Source organism: Coenobita brevimanus, chromosome 90 (assembly GCF_032717465.1).
Source record: "Coenobita brevimanus isolate Jiangsu-jjx chromosome 90, ASM3271746v2, whole genome shotgun sequence".
Classification (NCBI taxonomy): Eukaryota; Metazoa; Arthropoda; class Malacostraca; order Decapoda; family Coenobitidae; genus Coenobita; species Coenobita brevimanus.
Window position 1 is genome coordinate 39,230,382 of NC_137043.1, and position 20,045 is coordinate 39,250,426.

The 20,045-nt window shown below is 46.1% G+C and overlaps 2 protein-coding genes across 4 annotated transcripts in view; both read left to right on the forward strand.

Moving 5' to 3' along the window:
- The window catches only part of LOC145411680 (uncharacterized), a 139,845-nt gene extending 127,072 nt beyond the window's left edge, over window positions 1-12,773 (forward strand). The window contains exons 5-6 of the mRNA XM_080281686.1: window positions 10,481-12,669; window positions 12,708-12,773. Coding sequence (XP_080137812.1) covers window positions 10,481-12,669; window positions 12,708-12,773 — 2,255 coding nt within the window. The remainder of the gene's footprint in view (window positions 1-10,480; window positions 12,670-12,707) is intronic.
- Kdm3 (Lysine demethylase 3) overlaps window positions 12,759-20,045 on the forward strand; it is an 84,335-nt gene continuing 77,048 nt past the window's right edge. For all 3 annotated transcript variants that reach the window (XM_080281573.1, XM_080281574.1, XM_080281575.1), the window contains exon 1: window positions 12,759-13,466. In XM_080281573.1, the coding sequence (XP_080137699.1) occupies window positions 12,853-13,466 (614 nt within the window). In that variant the 5' untranslated portion in view covers window positions 12,759-12,852. The remainder of the gene's footprint in view (window positions 13,467-20,045) is intronic.

Consider the following 20,045-nt stretch of genomic DNA (forward strand, 5'->3'; position numbering starts at 1 on the left):
TTATTATTAAATATTGTTGCCTGTGATACTGTTATTTCTTATTCTTAACTACTTTTCTTTCTCCTGCTACTCTCCATTCCTCCCCCTCCTCCTCCTCCTCCTCCTCCTCCTCCTCCTCCCCATCATCATTCTTCCTTTCATGTGTCTCTCCTCCTTTGGCCATTTCTTCACTTCCTTTGTCATGCCTCTTCCCCCATCCTTCCCCCTCCCCCCCTTCCTTCTTTTGTTGCTCTATCTCTATACCGGTACATTTCTCTCTCTCTCTCTCTCTCTCTCTCTCTCTCTCTCTCTCTCTCCCTCCCCCTTTTATCTTTCTTCCACGTGCCTATTTCTCACCCTCTTTCGCTTGTCCTTTATCGTCTTCTCCCATCCATTCTTCTTTTACCCATTATCCTTATCAACATGCGTATGGTTTTTGCCTCCTTCCTTTCTTTATCACTCCTTTCTTTCCCGCCCTTCTCTCTTTCTTGTTCCTCTGTCTTTTTCTTTGCTACTGGATTCCGTTATTTGTTATCTTCATGGTCATTTTCGTCCTTCCTTCCCTTCTCCGCCCCTTCCGTCCCTCGTTGTTCTTCCTTTAATTCTCTTCCTTCTCTCCCATCCCCTCCTCCTTTCTCTTCACCTTCCCTCACCCTCCATGCAGCCATTCTTAATATCTCCACTTTTGCATCATCCGATTCCTTTTTCTTAACTTCTGACTTCCACAACGTCTCCTTCCTAAGAATTCTTCCACTTTTTTTTTCTTAACCTCACACCCACTCTCCTTCCCTTCTCTCCCCCCATCCCCCTTCTTCTCCGTATCCGTCCCCCCCCCTCCCCTCTCTCTGTCTACCCGTCCCCTCCCTCTCCATATCCCACTCCTCTCCCCTCTCCCCTCTATTCCCCTCCCCCTCATCTATATATGCATGAGTGTGTCAGACGCGGGGTATGCGCTGTGTGTATGATACGATGCCCAGGCTATGTTTATTTATGCCCACGGGTAGGTCAAGGAAAGAGAGAGAGAGAGAGAGAGAGAGAGAGAGAGATTGGATTGGACTGGGTTAGATTGGATTGGATTAAGTTTAGTAGGTTAGGATAGTTTAGGGTAGGGTAAGTTAAGTTGGTTCCTTTAGATTAGGTTAGGCTGTTAAGTTTGGTTTGATTTGAAGATACTGTAGATTAGGTTCATTTGGTTCAGATTAGCTTAACCCAAGGAAGCACTGTCAAGGTAGGTTAAGGTAGATTATGTTGGGTGTTAAGTTAGATCATGTCGCTATCAAGTTAGGTTAAGTTAGAATAGGTCGTCTTCCCAGTCCATGTAAACACCCTTGTCTTAATCCGGGTTGGGATAACAAAAATTTAGAACACACACACACACACACACACACACACACACACACACACACACACACACACACACACACACACACTTCAAAGTCAAGGGGTCATTGCTCAACACTTACCGTGTGTGTGTGTGTGTGTGTGTGTGTGTGTGGACAGGATGGAAGGTGCGTCATCTGGGGTTTTCTCTTGTGTTCGTGTGTGTATCCCTTTTACTTACCGTAGCGGATATCTTTATTTGTTGTACCGGTATGTAGCGCTGACAGAGAGAGAGGAAGAGGGAGAGAGAGAGAGAGAGAGAATTGTGTGAATGAGAGCGACTGTGTCATTGTGCATGTGTCATTGTTTGTGTGTTGTTTATCATGGTGTCGGTACGGTATGTGTGTGTGTCCTAGTTTATTAATGTTTGTGTGCATGTCATTGTACGTTTAGATGTCCTGATGAACGTTTTGTGTGTGTGTGTGTGTGTGTGTGTGTGTGTGTGTGTGTGTGTGTGTGTGAAGAGGCGGGATGCACTTCACTGATACCGCTAACCAGACAAAAGCCCTTAGAGAGAGAGAGAGAGAGAGAGAGAGAGAGAGAGAATGTGGGTACTGGAGAGAAAGTTATTTAGATACACAAACCTTAGGGTCCCAGTGAGGTGGTCTGGCCTTAACGTTAATAATAATAATTATATCTTAGAGAAGTACCGTATAAGAGAGAGAGAGAGAGAGAGAGAGAGAGAGAGAGAGAGGGAGAGTCGTGTGAACTGACATAGGGACGAAGGCGTTGTGTGGTTGGGGGAGAGAGAGCAGGGAGGGGAAGGGGGAGAGGTATACCGTTTCCCTGCATATTCAAGTTCAAAGGATTCACCCCACCTTGGTCTCCCTCCCCCTCCCCTCTCCCCCTCCCTTTCTCTCTTTCTCTCCCCCTTTCCCCTCCCCTCCATCTTAATCATTCTCCTTTGCATTATCTTCCCCCTCTTTCACAACCTTTCCCATCTTCCCCTTCCCCTTTACCCTCCTCTCACCTCCCCCTCCTCCTTTTCATTCTTTCCTCTCCTTTCTCCTTCCCACATCCCCCTTCCCTTCTCCCTCCCCTCTCTCTCATTCCCACACACACACACCCCATTTACACTCGTTTTCCCACAAGCTATCAGACGTAAGCTATTCCTGTCCTTTATATCACCACCACCACCATCACCATCATAATCAAATCTTCATTTCATGTATCAGTCTTATTTCGACCTCCTCTTTCTTCCACTGGTGAATAATGAACGGATCTTCCATATTTCAATCATACTGACAGTAATAAAATCCGTTCAGTAGGCGGCGTGAGGTGAATGTGTGTGAGAAGCATAGTAGTACATACTGTGTGTGTATTATAAGTACTGATATAAATTATAATACCCCGTACCGTAATAATAATAATAATGATGATAATTATAATAATTATAATAGAAAGAGGCAAAAGCATAATAATTTAGTAACAAGCACAAAAATACCCAAGGCGCATATACTGAACACAACAAAAACCAGACCTAATACCAATAAATTCCATAGTCCAACCACATGCACCCACCAACACCACACCAACCTGCCCCTGAGAGGTAGGAGGGCGTTGCTACCACTGCTACCAAAAGGGGTATGATTGGTTGGGGGGTCGGAGCGTGTGTGTGTGTGTGTGTGTGTGTGTGTGTTGTATTTGGTTTGGTTTAAGAGAGAGAAGGAAGGAAAAAATGGTGAGGAAGGGTAAGGAGAAACAAGAAAATATTAGAGAGAGAGAGGAGGGGGGGAGGGGGGAGAAACGGTTCAGGTGGGTGTGGTGGTGATGGAGTATGTGGGGGAGGTGTGTGAGACCTCCAACTGTATGAACTAGTCTAAATCTATGAGACAGGCAGGCAGTTAGGCAGGCTAGGAGAGAGGCAGACAAGCAGGGTAGGAGGTAGGCATGGAGGAGGGAGGGTGTGTGTGGGTGTGATAATGTGTTTGAAGGAGTTTGTGTGTGGGTGTCTGAGAGAGAGAGAAAAAAAAAAAAAGAATAAGGAGCGTCTTTAAGTAAATGTCTGAGTGCGTGCGTGAGTGAGTGTGTACGAGTGTGGTCTCTTAACACGCCCTAGATGTGTTACGTTACGAATGACGTCACATACGTTACACTTCACCTCCCGTGCCTCTCCCCGTCATTGTGTGTGTATGTGTGTGTGTGTGTGTGTAGAGGGGAAGGTGAGATTTAGGTGTGTGTGTGTGTGTGTGTGTGTGTGTGTGTGTGTGTGTGATGTGATATGGGATGTAGCAGTTCTGTGTGTGTGTGTGTGTGTGTGTGTGTGTGTGTGTGTGTGTGTGATGTGATATGGGATGTAGCAGTTCTGTGTGTGTGTGTGTGTGTGTGTGTGTGATGTGATATGGGATGTAGCAGTTCTGTGTGTGTGTGTGTGTGTGATGTGATATGGGATGTAGCAGTTCTGTGTGTGTATGAGTTATAGTATGACATTTGTGGTGCTGTTTGATTATGTGGCGTGGTGTGTTTGGTGTGAACTTACTGGTATGAGAATGTCAAATTTTATGACTGGAATAACTGGCATTCCTGTTTTATCCGTAGGTGGTATAAAGAAGGTGGGATAGCTGGTATTTGCGGTGGTGTGACTGGTATGGCTGGTATTCCTCCCTTAGGTGGTATAAAAAAGGGTGGGGTGACTGGTATTTACGGTGGTGACTGGTATGAGTGGTGTGGTCGGCTTCTGCACCTCACACCAGTTTTTGTGGTCATTATCTTTGGCTGGTCTGGTGGGTTTTTGTCAGGTCATGTCTGGAGAGCCTGTTCTGACCCCCGCCCACCCCTGATACCCCCTTATACTCCCAGACCCTCACTTAGCCTACACACTCCCTTATACTTACACATACTCCCTTATACTTACACTTATTCCCTTATGCTCAGACCCGTCCTTACAATCCCGCATACTCCCATACCCCCTCAGACTTCCCTACACTCCCTTATACTCACACATACTCCCATACCCGTATAATCATTACCTCCCTTATATTCCCTCTTGCTTTCTGACCCCACCTTATACTCCATTACCTCATCCCTAATACTCCCTTACTCCCTGACACCCTCCCTTCAAATTCCTTAGACTTACATCCTTATACTATTCACATCCTCCTTTATACTCCCTTATTCTTCCCCATAGTCCCTTATACTGCGTTACACTCCCTTATACCCCCTTATACTTTCCTTCTTCCACCATGATAATCTTACACCGTCCCTTATACTCCCTGATATTCCCTTAAATCTACACTTTCCATCACATAACCACGCAACCCTATACTCTCTCTCTCTCTCTCTCTCTCTCTCTCTCTCTCTCTCTCTCTCTCTCTCTCTCTCTCTCTCTCTCTCTCTCTCTCTCTCTCTCTCTCTCTCTCTCTCTCTCTCTCTCTCTCTCTCTCAGCATTCACAAAGTCCACTTTGAACCAGTTTCCCGTAACCGAAAATGATTGCATGAAAGAGCGAGAGAGAGGTAAAGTCATTGGTAGTTATGATACTGCTTCATATATGGTGATAAACAAAGTGATGATGATGTATGTATGACCTAATAATAATGTATAAATGAGCTATAACAATGGCAAAATTATAAATAGTGCAGGTAATGAAGAAATAACCAAAAGCATAATAATTAATAATAATAATAATAATAATAATAAACTGACCTTAATCCCCTCCAGCCACTCATTGTTCACATTATGCCATGTCACAGAGAGAGAGAGAGACAGAGAGAGAGAGAGAGAGAATACCTAATTAAGGAACACGTTGACGCAAGAGAGAATAGATGATTGAGAAAATAGACAGCGAAAATAAAAAATACCGAATATATAAAAACGAAAGAGAGAGAGAGAGAGAGAGAGAGAGAGAGAGAGAGAGAGAGACTTGGGGGGGGACTGAAAAAAAATCTAATAAACTTGGTCTGGTTTTTATAGGGGGGGGGGACGAGTTCAATTACTGGAGCGTGTTGGGGAAGAGTAGACTCCCCAGAAATTCCCTAGACAGTTTCTTGATTCCCTAAACTTCCTTAAAAGTGTTCTAACATCCATTAATATATTTTTTAAAGGTTTATGAAATTTCTCCAGTCATTCCCTAATCCTCCCTAAATAACCCAGAAGTCCTTAAAGAGTTCCATAATTCCTAAATTTCCCCCAAAATGTTTAAAACTCCTGAAGATTTCTGAAAATTCCCAGAAATTCTCTGACATATAGTGCTGTCCCTTTCAAATATATAAAATTACCAAGTCTTAAATCCCAAAAATTTTCGGAAAGTTCTTACTTGTCCTAAATTCCACTAATTTCCCTTTAAGAACCCAAAATGCCCTAGAGCCTTGAATCCATTAAGTCCCTGTAAGTTCCCCATATCCCATAAATACAGTGCCGCAAAGGTCCCTAAACGCCCTAAAGTCCTTAGTTTGTCCCCTTACTCCCTAAAGTGCCCCCCCCCCACCTCTCGTGAACGATGTAGGGAAAGGGGAAGGGGGGCTGAAACGGGAGATGGGTGAGGGAAGTTAAGACTAGGGAGAGGAGGGGGGAGTGGAACTGGGGAAGGAGGGAGAGGAAGGAAGAGAGAAGTGGGATGGGAACGGAGAGGAAACAAGAGAGGGGAAGGGGAAAAGGAAAGAGATGAAGGGGAAGTAGAGAGAGAGAGAATAGAAGGGGAGGGGAGATGAGAGTTACGGAGAGGAGGGGAGGAGAGGCCAAGGCTATAGTTAAGACGGGTTCTGACGTGCCCCCCCTCCCCCTCCCCCTCCTCCTCTCCTTATTCCTACCTGACCGCCCCTCCCCTCCCTTCCCACCTTCCCTGACCTTCCTGCCCCATCCTTTTCCTCTCCTGTTCCTTCCTTTTTTCTCCCTCTCCCTTCCAAACTTTCTTCTATTTCTTCTCTTCCTCCCCTCCTCTCCCCCCTCCCCCTTTTCTCACCTTTCTTCCTATCCCTTAGCTTCTTCCCCTCCTCCCTGCTTGTCCTTTCTCTTCTCCTTTTGCCTCCTTCCCCCCTGTTCTACCTCTCTTCTTCTCCTCATTCCCCTTTCCCTGTTCACCCATCTTTCAGTCTTCTCCCCTTCCTACCTTTTCCCTTCCACCTCTTCTGTTTCACTTTGTTTCCTACCCTTTCCCTTCCTATATCTCCATTTTTTTCTTTATGCCTTTATTCCTCCTCTTCCCCATCCTCATTGTCGTCCTTCTCGCCTCCCCCCCCAAAAAAAAAAAAAAAAATGCTGACCCTCCCTTACCTGAATCCTTCTCTCCTCCCTCCTCTTCCCCCCCCTCCCCTTCTCTCCTCCCCTCCCGTACCTCTCCTTTCCTTTCCTTCTTCCCCCTCCGTTCCTCCCTCGTACCATGGTCTGCATATTTACCTTTTTCCCTCCCTCTTCTCCATCCTCCCCCCTCCCCTTCTCCCCTCTCCTTTTAATTCCTCCACCCCTATTTATTTTTTCTTGTACATTTATCGTTTTGTTTCCATTCTTAGAACATTCCTCCTGTTCTTTTTTACACACACACACACACACACACACACACACACACACACACACTCTCTCTCTCTCTCTCTCTCTCTCTCTCTCTCTCTCTCTCTCTCTCTCTCTCAGTGGCCTTTACCCTTCACATCAGTGGCGTCTCTACCACTCCTACCCCCCTCTCTCTCCCCTTCCCTCTCCCCCTAGTCCGGTTCTGCGGGCGTGTACCGGGGGGGGAGGGGAGAGGGGGTGGGGGAGGGAGAATGATAGGGCAGGAGAATGTGTGCATGTATGTGTGTGTGTTTGTATGTAATGTATTTATGTATAAATGTGCACATGTGTGTCTCATTGTTTCTCATGCTTGTGTTTGAATCTGTGTACGTGTCATCTTGTGTGTGTGTGTGTGTGTGTGTGTGTGTGTGGTTCGTGGGGTGACTTGCACGGTATGTTGAGATTGGTGGGGAGGGGAGGGGAGAGAGGAGGTGAGGAGAAAGAAGTCTGGGAGGAGAGAAGGGAAGAGTGGAGAAGAAAAGAAAGAAAAAGAGAGAAGAGAGAGAAGGCGGGGAGCTACAGTGAAGGCAGAGAGAGAGAGAGAGAGGTGAAGGTAGGACGGGGGGAGTATTACAGAGAGAGAGAAGGAAGGAAGAGCAACTCCCTACCTCCCAATATGGACGCATTGGGAGCCCCCCCCTTTTTTTTTTTTTTTTTTTTTTTTTTTTTCCTGCGCAAACTTGAGTGGTTGAATGTGACTGACGGCCGCTCTGGTTTTGTTTTGTTTGAATTTTGTTTTAGCTCTTTCCTTTGTTTGGTGTCCTTTTCCCCATCGTTTTTGTTTGTTTGCTTGTTTAATGTTTTTCCGTAGTCTTTGCATTAGTTTTCCGTGATCTTTTGTGGTTGGTTTCTTGCATGTTGTATGTTTGTGTTTGATACATATATGTTAGTTTTCAGCTGTTTGTATTTTATTATTATTATTATTATTATTACTGTGTTATTATTATTATTACTACCGGTATCATTATTATATTGGTGCATTTGGTCTCAAGTGTAATTTTCTTTGACATTTAAGTGTTAAAGAGGACAGGTGTGTAATTTATTTTTAATGTACCATCACAGGTGTATTAAGAAGCAAGGTGTTATTGAGAATGGAATGTGGAGCAAAAACTTTGGGGAAAAAAAAAAAGGTGTTTTGGGTGTGGTGAAGGTGACAGGTGTGTGGTGGAAGTTAGTCAGATGTGCGGAGGGTTAGAGACAGGTGTGTGGGGGGGTTTAGGTATGAATGTGGAGAGAGAGCAACAGGTGTGGAGAGAGGTGTGTTGGAGAGTCTTGTGTGTGTGTGTGTGTGAGAGAGAGAGAGAGAGAGAGAGAGAGAGAGAGAGAGAGAGAGAGTGACAGTTGTGGAGCAGTGAGGTGTGTTGAGAGCAAACCTTCTTCCAACCTTGATAATCTCCCCCTCCCCCTTCCTCTCTCTTCACCTCCCCTCCCCTTACCACCTCCCTGTGTGGCTACCACCCCTTCTCCTTCCCTCCCCTCCTCTGCCTCCTTCTCCCCTCCCCTCCTCTGCCTCCTTCTCCCCTCCCCTCCCCGTCTCCTTCCTTACCCCCCACCGCCCCTGATTTTTAACCTACATGTGGCTTTCACCTCCCACCCCCTCCCTCCCCCTCCCATAATCAGTTACTCCCCCCTCCCTCTCCAGGTCCTTCTTCTCTTCCTTCTTATTTATTTCTCCTTTTATACTCTTATCTCACTCCCTCACTCTCATTTTCCTTCATCCTTCCTCACTACCTCTCCTCACGCCCTCCTCCTATGTACCTCTTTCTTTCCGTCCCTCCATCTCTCCTCCCTCGCCTCCTGTATTCTATCTCTGTTTTTAATTCAGAGAGTAGTTGTGTTATTCATAATTTTCCATACGACAAGCAGTCCCGGAAAAAAAAACGATGTGCTGCTGTTTGCTTCCCTCTCTCCTTCTCTTTCCCTCTCTTTCTCTTTCCCCCTGCCTCTCCTTCTCATTCTCTTTCCCTCTGCCACTTCCTTGCTTAGTCTTAACCCTCCTATTGTTTTAGTTCTCCCACTAGTTTCCCCTATCCTTCCCATCTATCCTCTTCTTTCTTCTTTTCTCCCAACGTCTCCTTCCTCACCCCTCCCTCCCTTCCTATCTGACCGCCCACACCTCTCCCTCCCTCCGTATGTCTCTTCCCTCACCCCTCCCTCCCTCCCTCCATCTCCCACCCTCTAATTATACTATACAAAAAACGAGAAAAACAGGAACCGCTTTGCTTTTTTTTTTTTTTTTTCTCGGTAACTCAGACGTATAATTCATCAAAGGCGTCTATTTTAAGGCATCCCCCCCCCTCTCTCTCTCTCTCTCTCTCTCTCTCTCTCTTTAAGCAATATAGCTACATCACGAAAGTCAATTACCGCCAGTTATTGTATAGGAAACGACTTTATAATTGCCAGGCGAGGTTTTCACTGGCTCCATCCCACGCTGCGTTGTTAATAATTGGTCCTATAATTCTGGTAAATGTGGGGATGTGTTGTGTTCAGTGTTCTGTGTTCATTGTGTGTGTGTGTGTGTGTGTGTGTGTGTGATGGTGAACATTATGGCTTTGCGGTAGGTGCCAGGTAATGAAGAAGATGGTAGTGATGATGATGATGATGATTTTGATTCCTTTACTGAAGAAGTAGTGTTTGTGATGATAGTGAGGGTGTTACAGTCCTATCAGTTCTCCAGTTCTGTGTTCATATTTTTCATTCTTCACACTTACATTTTTTTTTTCCATTTACGAGTCAATGTGTTGTGTATTCATTACTGATTTCATGAATGATGAATGAATGGACCTGTAGCCTGTTTTTCCCGGTTACAGATGGTATTTCCTTTTTTAATAGCCTATATATATACCCCAGGCATTTGATATGTAGGAGTGGGAATAGAGCTGCGTTTGTGTTGATGGTGATAATGAATATGATGATGATCGCGGGTCATTGAGGAGAGTTGTGCATTTTGTTTTTCACGTGATGATGTCAGCTTTTGTCATGAGTTATTTTTTTTCCTCCCTTTTACGTATGTCAGGTTATGGTACCGGTATGGCAGTTATGTTAGTTATTGGATATTGTATCCGATAGCCTACCTGTATATCTTATGTTATTGTTGTCATTGTGTTTAATGTTTTTTTTTTTTATTGCATTGGTTATTAACCTTTTGTTTTTCTACTTTTTCTATGCCAAGTTATGCTGTTACAGTCATTAGCCTGTGTCATGTTACTCTCGTCAGTTTGTCAGGTTATGGTAGCTACTGTATTTATGGTTATATTGTGGTGTGGATATGGGTGTGGTAGAAAGCGTTAGGAGAAATACATTGAGGTGGTTTGGCCATATGGAGAGCGATATACTAAAGAGGAGAGTATGTGAGTGAGGTGGAGGGGGGGAGAGGGAGGAGGAAGCTGGGGATGAGATGGAGGGATGGAGTGGAGAGGTAGACTAGGCTATATGAGAAAGGGGGGGGTGAGCTGGGGGAGGGCAGTCAAATGGCAGGGGACAGGGTGACATGGAGGCCATTTGTTTGTGGCCGCCCCTTGCGGGATTGAGGCATCTGGCAATAGATGGATAGATAGAGATTTTATAACCATGATATGTTGCTGTTGTTGCTTGTGATGTCCGGTGATTATGTTACTAATTGTGATGTTATTCGGCAGGGAAGAGTGGCGTACGGTGGCGGAAGCAGCGAAGTATTGGCCAAGGAAGTGTTACCAGCGAGGCGTCTTCCGGGGACGAGGAGGAGCCCCACCCACGTTCCCTGCCCTCACCCCCTCGCCAGCAGCCCAGAAGAGTCCTCACTAGGCTCGAGAAGCAGAACAGTGCTGAGGACTCCACCAGCACTGCCTCCTCAAGTAGCAGTAGCAGCGGGACTTCCACCCCGGATCACAGGCTCACGAGGCGGCCTTATCGGAACAATCGGATAAAGAACATTACAGCGGAGGACATTGGCAGTAACAGCAGTGTCTTCAGTACTTGTAGTAGCGGTAGCAGCAACAGCAGCAGTAGCACCAGCACCAGTAGTAGCAGCACTCCAGAGCCTGAGCTACCCTCTAGACCCCCATCGAGGAGAGTTGCAGCAGCTGCAGCTCTTAGAAGGCAGAAGCTTAGTGTTCATAGACCCACAGGCGGAAAGAGAGGCCCAGGGAGGTCCATAGGAGTGAGGCGTTTGTCCCCACAGCGATGGCGTAGTGAGTCGCCCTCGGATCAAACCAGCTCAACCCCACCCCTACCACCGTCACCACCCCTGCGTCCCTCACCGGTCCTACGGTCATCACCATCCCTTCGATCCTCACCATCCCTACGTTCGTCTCCATCTCTAAGACCTTCACCATCCATACAGCCCTCACCACCACCATCCAGACAGCCTTCTCCACCCCTACAGTCCTCATCGCCAGCACAGCCCTCTCTGTCTGTACAGCCCTCACCCCCCAGACAACCCACACCTCCCAGACAGCCTTCACCTCCCAGACAGTCCTCACCACCAACACAGCCCTCACCACCTTTGCAGCCTTCACCAGCTCATCATTACTCCCCAGCTCATCAGTCTTCACCAGTCCACCAACCCTCACCACCCCATCTGATAACTGAGCCTTCTCCCTCCCCACCACGACACTGTCCTCCCAAGAGTAGTAGTGAGAACAGTAAGAGTTTGAGTGTCTGTGAGGACGACAGCGCTTCCAGCAAAACTCCAAAGCGCAAGAACAGTAGTCCCAGCAGATTGTCCAATAAAAATAACAAAAGTGATAGGGAAGCAGTGTCCCCAAAGTCAGTCGAGCCAGTAGAATCAAAGGTACCGGTAGCAGATTCACCAATTCACGACAGTGAGAAGGACTATGGTGGTAATGAGGGGGGTACAAGCTCATCTGAGGAGCCTATTGTAATATATGAAAAGCCCCGTGTACGGACTCATACTTCAAAACCAGCCAATAACATAAATGCGAACAACAGGTCCTCTCAGAGTCTTACCAAGGACCTGATTGTAAGCAACAGACCTGCATCCCAGGTCCCAGTGCAGAGTGAGAATAATAATAGAGTGATACAGGTGAATAAAGCGTATAAGGAGAAAGACACGTGTAAACCCCCTAGTGTTCAGTCCACGGAAGGGAAGTTAACTTGCTCAAATCCCTCTTCTGCCACAGTTGTTACTAAGGAACCCTCAGGCGATAGCAAACCCGCCGTTCTTTCACCCAGCCAAGACACTGCCAGTAGTAGTGAGGAGGTTTTTATACTTGAACCGGAATCAGTCAGTTCGTCCACGAGTAAGAGTGAAGAATGTGCCAGGAAATCAGTGTTGAGATGTGGTGGGCTGGAGGTGGTGGCCAGAGAGTCGTCCAGTGCCGCACCACCTTATAGAGATGAGAATCCAGTTAGGAAATCTGGATTAGTGGATGCTTATCAATGCAAGGCATCAGTCGGTGTGGAGATAGTGGACTGCAGGGACAGGTCAGCCTCTGATTCAAAGGCTAGTTGTGTGAGAGAGTGCCAGAAGTGTGGGGAGTGTGCGTGTGTGTGCCCCAACCTCCTGCCCAGTGACACCCCAGTGCCCTTACCTGGTGAAGGTGTGAGGGCCATTGTGAGTGATAGTGAGCGGACCAGTGGCGGGCAGCATGAGGGTGAGAGTGGCACTGTGATTGGTGCCAGGAAGAGCGAAAGTGAGGAGCGTTCCCCCTTGGTGCGGGTGTCAGGCGTGCTGGTGCCGGTCCCACCGCCCGCCACCGGTGCCACCGCTCACAGGGTCACGTGGTGCTCTGAGCCTGGACGTGGCAGCGGCAGCAGCGGCTGTGAGGTGGCGGGCGTTGTGAGTGGGCGTGCCGTCACCATCACTGCCACCAGCGGGCCAGGACCCGCCTGTAGTGCTCGTGTGGCCTCCCCGCCCTCTGTCAGCATCACGGCAGTGGTGCGCAGCCCTGCCCCCCCAGACCCTGCCCTGCCAGCCCCGCTGCACCATGACGGGGCCCCCGCCCCCGCCCCACACCATCACCACCAGCAGCTACACCAGCAGCCCCCCGGCGCCCCACCACCCACCAGGATGGACCACTGTGACGGCTCAAGCGACTCTGGCGTGAGCGTAACCGAGCGCTCGGTGTCACGGTCCTCAGTGCTAAGTGACGACCGGTCATCCTCGGCAGAGGTGAAGCCCAACACCCCAACCCCCGCTGCCGCCCGCACTGCCCCAGCTGCCCCACTGGTACTGGACCGCAGGGAGCCTGTGCGGGTCTGGCGCGATCCCTCCTTGGTGTCACAGTCCGAGCATAGCGTTAGGCACATCCACTCCGTTCAGCACTCCAGCATGTCCCAGCACTACCCCGGGGTTCCGCCCCCTTTGGCAGCCCCACCCCCAGGGCCCTCACCTGCCACCCATGCTCCTGGCCACCATGGGTCCCACGGTCAGAACCCTGCCTCCCTTGTCCCCGGCCTTCCTCCTGGCCTGGCCTACCCTGGTCACCCTGGGGGTGGCCCACTCCACTTGCCGCCTGGCCTGCAACAACCCCTCACTGGCCTGTACCCATCCCTGCCCCAGGATGTGTGGAAGCAGCTCACGCCCGTCCCCATCGCCCCTCATGCTGCCTACGCTGGCCTCCTATCACACCACCAGGAGGAGCTGCTTCACCTTGAGCGCCAAGAGCAGGACAGAATGAGAAGGTAAGTGTCAGTCATTGTCTTTTCTCACTTTCACTTAGGGTGGTGGCTCCCCTTTCATATTTTCTCACTTTCACTCAGGCTTGTGTCTCTCCTTTATGTTGTTTTCTCCTGTGTTTTCCATGTTGCTATTTATCTTTGTATTGTGATGTTGTCACAACAGAAGGTATGGTTTAAGTCGGTCATAATCTTTTCTCACATTAACTCAGACTCATGGTTGTCTTCATTTTGCTTTCTCTTCTGTCTTCGTCAGTGTTATATTCCAATTATGTCAGAAAGTGTGTTTCAGTCATCATTTTTTGTCACTTGCCGCTTACACTTTCGGCTCTTCTCTAAGATGTTTTCACTTGTGTCATGTAGCCTATGTTGCTCTTAATATGTTGCAGTGACGGCAGAAGGTAGGTCACAATTTTAATCTTCTTTCACTTTCCATAAAGTTCGTGGCTCTTCTTAAATATGCTTTCACATCTGTGATGTATTTTGCCATTGTGTCTCATATTTTCTTGCATTCACATACAGTATGTACGGTTGTATTATGATTTTATATATATATATTTTTTTCTCATGATAATTTTATGATACTTTCACTTGCCATGTATGTAACTGTCATCTGTGTCTTCTATTATCTTTGCATTCACTTGTCTAGGGAGCTTTCAATTTTTTTTTTTTTTTCCGTATTCTTTATCTGGAGAGGAATTCCTTTGTGAAGCATACAACCCAAGCATGGAGACACAGTCGCAACACAATAGGCAGATGTCCTTCACTTTTCTTACCTTCCTCTTTTTTAGAAATTATGAACCATGACAAAGAAAAAAATAAATCTCGGCCAGATCTCGCGTGACTCAAGTACTGTCTTCTCATGCTAGCAGGGAAATGAAGAAATAACAGCTAGAAGAAAAAATAACGGCAAATGAAGCAATAACAGCAATATCGGTGGTAAATAAGTAAGAAGTAAAGCAATAACAGCAAAAAATACAGCACTTACAGCAACAAGTAAAGTAGTAGGCTAACGCAAAAACTCGTCCTCTGTATTTCCTACTGCCTATGGCCTCCAGTCTTTCAAACGCAGCGTCCATGCATCTCGAACAGATCTTGAATTTGGCTCTCTGTTATCTTGTTTTTGTTCTTTTTTGGAAGGAACAGTTGTACGGACCTCTGGCCTTTGGTTCCTTATTCCTTGCATTAAAAAAAAATAAAAAGTTGTAACGGTGACAAATAAAACAATAGCAGCAATGAAAGAACATTAACAACAACTGATAAAGCAATAACAAAGACCTCCACTGTACTATTTTCCTCCCCATTCTTTCTTACTCTTATCTTAACCTTCTTTCTCCCATCTTGTTTTTTTCCTCTACTTTATTTGCCTTAACAGCAACAATAGAATAATAACATTTTCAAACGCCTCCACTCCTCCCTCTACTCCTCTTGTTCCACTTTCATGCCCTCTCACCCTCCCTCACACTCCCATCTTTCTCTTCTCTTCACCTTTGTGCTCTCTCTCTCTCTCTCTCTCTCTCTCTATAATGGCTTTATAATAGCAGTACAATACCATGTACAGTAACTTGCTTCTCTTCCCCTCCATTCCCCTTTCATATACTAGTAACCATTCCCTCTCTTTTCCTATTCCTCCTTTCTCTCTCTCTTGTCGTCCCTTTTTAATCTCCTCTTTCTCTCACTTACACATGTCTCTCTTTCATTTGTCTCACAAGCTCATTATCTTTCATACATAGCTGTCTCTTACAAATAATTTACATGGAACTATTTCTTCTATCTCTCACCAAGTCTCCTGATCACACAGTGTCTCTCTCAAACCCAGCGTCCTCCACACACCGTCTCAGACTCACACTAATAAATACTGCAGTAGTCGTGGTGTATTTGATTTGAGCACGGTTAGACTTGAAGTTATACCTGATATTTTTGTGTTGTTTTACTTCTCAAGGACTTACGAGCACAGTAGAAGCGAATGTTGTATAATAGATGTGCAGATTTCAGGTCAGCACCTTATGCAAAACAGCACTTAGCGGTACATACATGCATATATACATACCGGTACATACATATATACATACCGGTGCATACATACATAAATATATACATACCGGAACATACAGCACATACATATATACATACGGTACATAAACAAGACATAGGTACGAGATACATATGATTTTGTTATATACCGTTATGCAGTTCGCTACGATGACGTCAGTTATATCACCGAGAAGTTTTATTTACGTCAGGAGAAACTGAACTAATTTGAGTGGTTACATAAAGATATCATCCATCCTATCATTACAGATGTCTCATTAAAAAATAATATATATTTTAGAACCATATTGACAATTATTTTTAGTATTGCCTTTCCAGGATATTTTGTCTTTTTAAAATGTATAAGTGCGTGTTGAGTTTTCATAATAAAGTGAATAAGTAAGTAGTCTAACTGATTTGAAGATAAGTATATAATTCAGCGACAGTCATAATGAGAACTATAATGCTGGCAATAGTAGTTGTAACGCTATTAATAATACTAATAATCCCACGGATATTATGAACAAACTAGGTAAAAACATTCTCACATGAGGTTCTTGAAAATGGATAAGTCTATGGGATATGCACTCCACTTTCTGTTGAGCTTCAGGCTTTTAGGGGAGACTGTGGTAGAGGTGAGGGAGTGGCCAGACTTTCTCTCTCTCTCTCTCTCTCTCTCTCACACACACACACACACACACACACACACACACACACACACACACACACACACACACACACACACACACACACACACACATTTTATGAACATGTTTTTGGATATACCTTTTAGAGTTGAGACTAGCCAAAAAATATACGAAAGGTGGAGCTAGACAAAGAAAACCTGTGAGAGAGAGAGTGAGTGAGGTGGAGCTAGACAAAGAACAAAATGCGTGTGTGTGTGTGTGTGTGTGTGTGTGAGAGAGAGAGAGAGAGAGAGAGAGAGAGAGAGAGAGCATGTGATGGGTAAAGAGCAGAAGGGCAGGTTTCCTTATATGGAGCTGGAGGTGGTTGTGGTAGTGAAGGTGGTGGTGGTGGGATGTCTTAGTTGCGATGGTGGTAGTTGTGGTAGTAGTACTGGTGGTGGTAGTGGTGGTGGTGGTGGTGGTAGTTGTATTGGTGGTGGGGTGAGGTTTGGAAGTATTGATGGTAGTGGTTGTTATGGTGTTGGTAGTCGTAATGTGCTTGTGGTATTGGTGGTGAGGCTTAGCAGCAGTGGTGGTGGTGGTGGTGGTGGGAAGAGGCTATGTTGTGATGGTGGTAGTTGTCGTAGTGGTGAAGATGAGGACTAGTTATGATTGTGGTCTTAGTGGTGAGGGTTAGTAGTTGGTTGTGGTGGTGGTGAGGCTTTGTTGCTATGGTGATAGTTTCGGTGGTAGCAATGAAAGGATTATATTGATGGTAGTTAACATTTAGGATGGTGGTAGTAGTGATGATGGCTGTTGTGGCAATGGTGGTAGTAGAGGCAGTAGTGATGATAGTGGTGGTAGATGATGAGTGATGTGAGAGTGAGGTAAAGGTGGAGACAGATGCCATGAAGCGCTGTGCCGCTGTACTCATCGCTGTAACATAGGCCTTTGAGCATGTGGCGGTTAGTCACCGAGTATCCTGGGATATAAGACCACTGCATCATCCAGGTTACCATAGTTACCTCCCTTAGATGTTACCCAGGGTACCGGGTACTCGTTTTACCTACGCCAGCTGCCTCCATTAGGATTCGAACCCCAGCGCTAACGGGCCGGCAGCTTCACAGTCAGCCGTGCTAACCACCGCGGCGTGAGAGAGAGCGTCGTGGAATTTAGGAGGGAGGATGGTGTTTTACGAGGAGAGGTTTGTCACTGAACAGGGATAGTAAACACCGGAATACCCTTTTGTTTTGGCCAACCCTTACAGGATGGAGTGTGGTTGGAAAGTTAATGGTGACTGTAGGAACACTCAGGCGTCCATGGCTCACACGGCTGAATGTAAAGCAGGAACAGGATACCAGATTTGTCCCGTCATAAGAATATAACAAAAGCAGTAAACATACATAAGAGGTCAAAGCTTCTCCCCTGGTCTAATTCCTATCAGGTGTTTAGGGGGGGTGAGGGAGGGGGCAGGTGGGTGAGTAGCCTTGAGGTGCGGTGGGAGGAAGGTTGAGGGGGAGGGGCGGAAACGGGAGAGAAGGTGGGGAGGGGGGTGAGGAAGGATGGTGAGGGTGAGGAGTAGGAAGGAGACAAGGGAGGAAAGGAGAAGAGAAGGGGAACGGTGATGGTCAGGGAGGAAGGAAGGAGATTGGAGGAAGGGAAGGACGTGAGTGGGGGGAGGGAATGAATTGGTGGTAGGGGGAGAAGGTGAAAGAGAGAGGAGACAGCGAAGGGAAGAAGGTGAGGGGGTAAAGAGGAAAAGTGAATTAAAAAAAAAAAACATTATTAAACAGCAGTGGATGGTTAAAAAAAACATTGAAGGAAGTCTCATGGTTAGGGCGGGGGGAAGTAGTATAATGGAGAGGTTGAGCTTAGTCTAGCAGTGCTGAAGTTAGGCTATACATTTTTAAGAAGAGAGAGCAGGCGGGGAGGCAAGTGAATTAAGAAAGGGAGAGCAAGATGGAGGAAGTAGGAAGAAAAATAAAGGAGGGAGAGAAAAAGGGAGGAAGAAGGAAGGGAGGGATGGAGGGAGAAAAAGAAGAGAGAGAGAGAGAGAGAGAGAAGCCACTACGTGATGAAGGGGAGGTCAGAAGTTGTAAGGTCTCTCTCTCTCTCTCTCTCTCTCTCTCTCTCTCTCTCTCTCTCTCTCCAGCCATGTGTTATTCTTTTTCTTTACATCCCTGTACCTTTCTGTTTCCCTTATCTCTTTTTTCATTGCCTCTCCTCCTCCTCCTCCTCCTCCTCCTCCTCCTCCTCCTCCTCCTCCTCCCCCTCCTCCTCCTCCTCCTCCTCCTCCTCCTCCCCCTCTTCCTCCTCCTCCCCTGTCTATTTATGGCTCTCCCACCTTGTAATCCTCTTATGTCTTTGTTTCTTTGCCTTGTTTGTTTGAGTTTGCTTATTTACAGAATATTGTTTGTTCGTGCTGAAATAAGGCTGAGAGAGAAAGAAAAAATTTTTTTTTGGTGTAGGTGAACTGAAAAAGGCAATGATAATACAACTGATAATAGCAATGTCATATTACTATTATTATTATTATTATTATTATTATCATTATTATGGTATTGTTGTTGTTATTATTATTATTATCATCAACAGGAAATTTGAGTACGAGCAATAACACCAGGAACACAATAGGTCAGAATTCCATTATACCCACTACTATTTTGACCTGACCTCCCCCTGACCCCCGTGACCTGACCGTGACCTTCCTTAAGCCACTCGAGTACCGTATATCTCATCTTGACCTCACTTCCCCCCCCCAGGATCTTTATTAGTACCTTGCTTAACCTCTTGAGTACGAGGACGCTTTTTTGTTTTTTGTTTTTTTGAGTTCCAAAATTGGGGTCTGGAGGTTTAGTTATAGCCATCATTTCTACTCTTTGATATTTTTTTAAATTGAGGGGTTAAATATAGCCCTCATCAGTTGTTTCGCTGCTAGAGATCGAGTTGAATTAAAATATTGTTTGATGTTAGAAATGTTAAGCAGAAAATACGTCGTAGGAGTGAAGGGGTTTTTACCTCACTTGATTGCCTGACCGCTTACCTGTCTCTCCTCCTCCTGCCCCCCCCCTCCCACCTTCCCCTCCCCTTCCCCCTTTGTCTCCCCTCTTTCCTTTATCTCCCTCTTCCTTGACCTCTCATCCCTTTTCTCCCACCCTCTGCTTTCCTCATTTCTTTCCTCAGCCCCTTCCTTCCTCCCCCTTCTTTTCTCCCATTCCCATTCCCTCCTTTCGCGTCTTTCCGTCTTTATTTCCTCCTTCCTCTCTCTTCCCCCTCCTCTTTTTCTTTTACTTCCACTTTTTTCCTTCCACCCCTTCTCTACATCCATTCCTCCCCTCCCGTCTTTCACTTTTCTTCCCCTTACTACCACCACCCTCGTCTTTCCTTCCGTCTCATTAACCTTCCGACCATACCCTCTTTATCTTTTCCACTTTCTACTCTCCCCTGCCTCACCCCTCCTATTCTGCGTTCTTTCCCCTCTTCTCTCCCCTTTCCTCCTTCACCTGAAATGTTAGGTAACTTTGAGTAAATATCTACACACACACACACACACACACACACACACACACACACACACACACACACACACAAATCCATAGTTCGATTCTCTTTATTAAGCATCACATCCAGTCTCATGAATTTGAAAAGAAAAAAATATAAGGACGTGGAAATGGAAATAGAACTTGAATTAAAAAAAAAATCCATATACTTTTAAAAACACAGTTCAATAAAGTGTACTGTCCGCATGAAGCGCCGTACCAAGTCCCATAAACTAAAAAAAAAAAGGAAAAATAAAATAAAAAGAAAAACTTGGTTACCTTGACAACCAACCCCGTGAGGAAGTTTTTCGGTGGATGAGGAGAGTGGTCGTGGCGGCCATTTTGGTGAATTAGTTGGACGTTTCATTTATTTATTTATTTATTCGTTT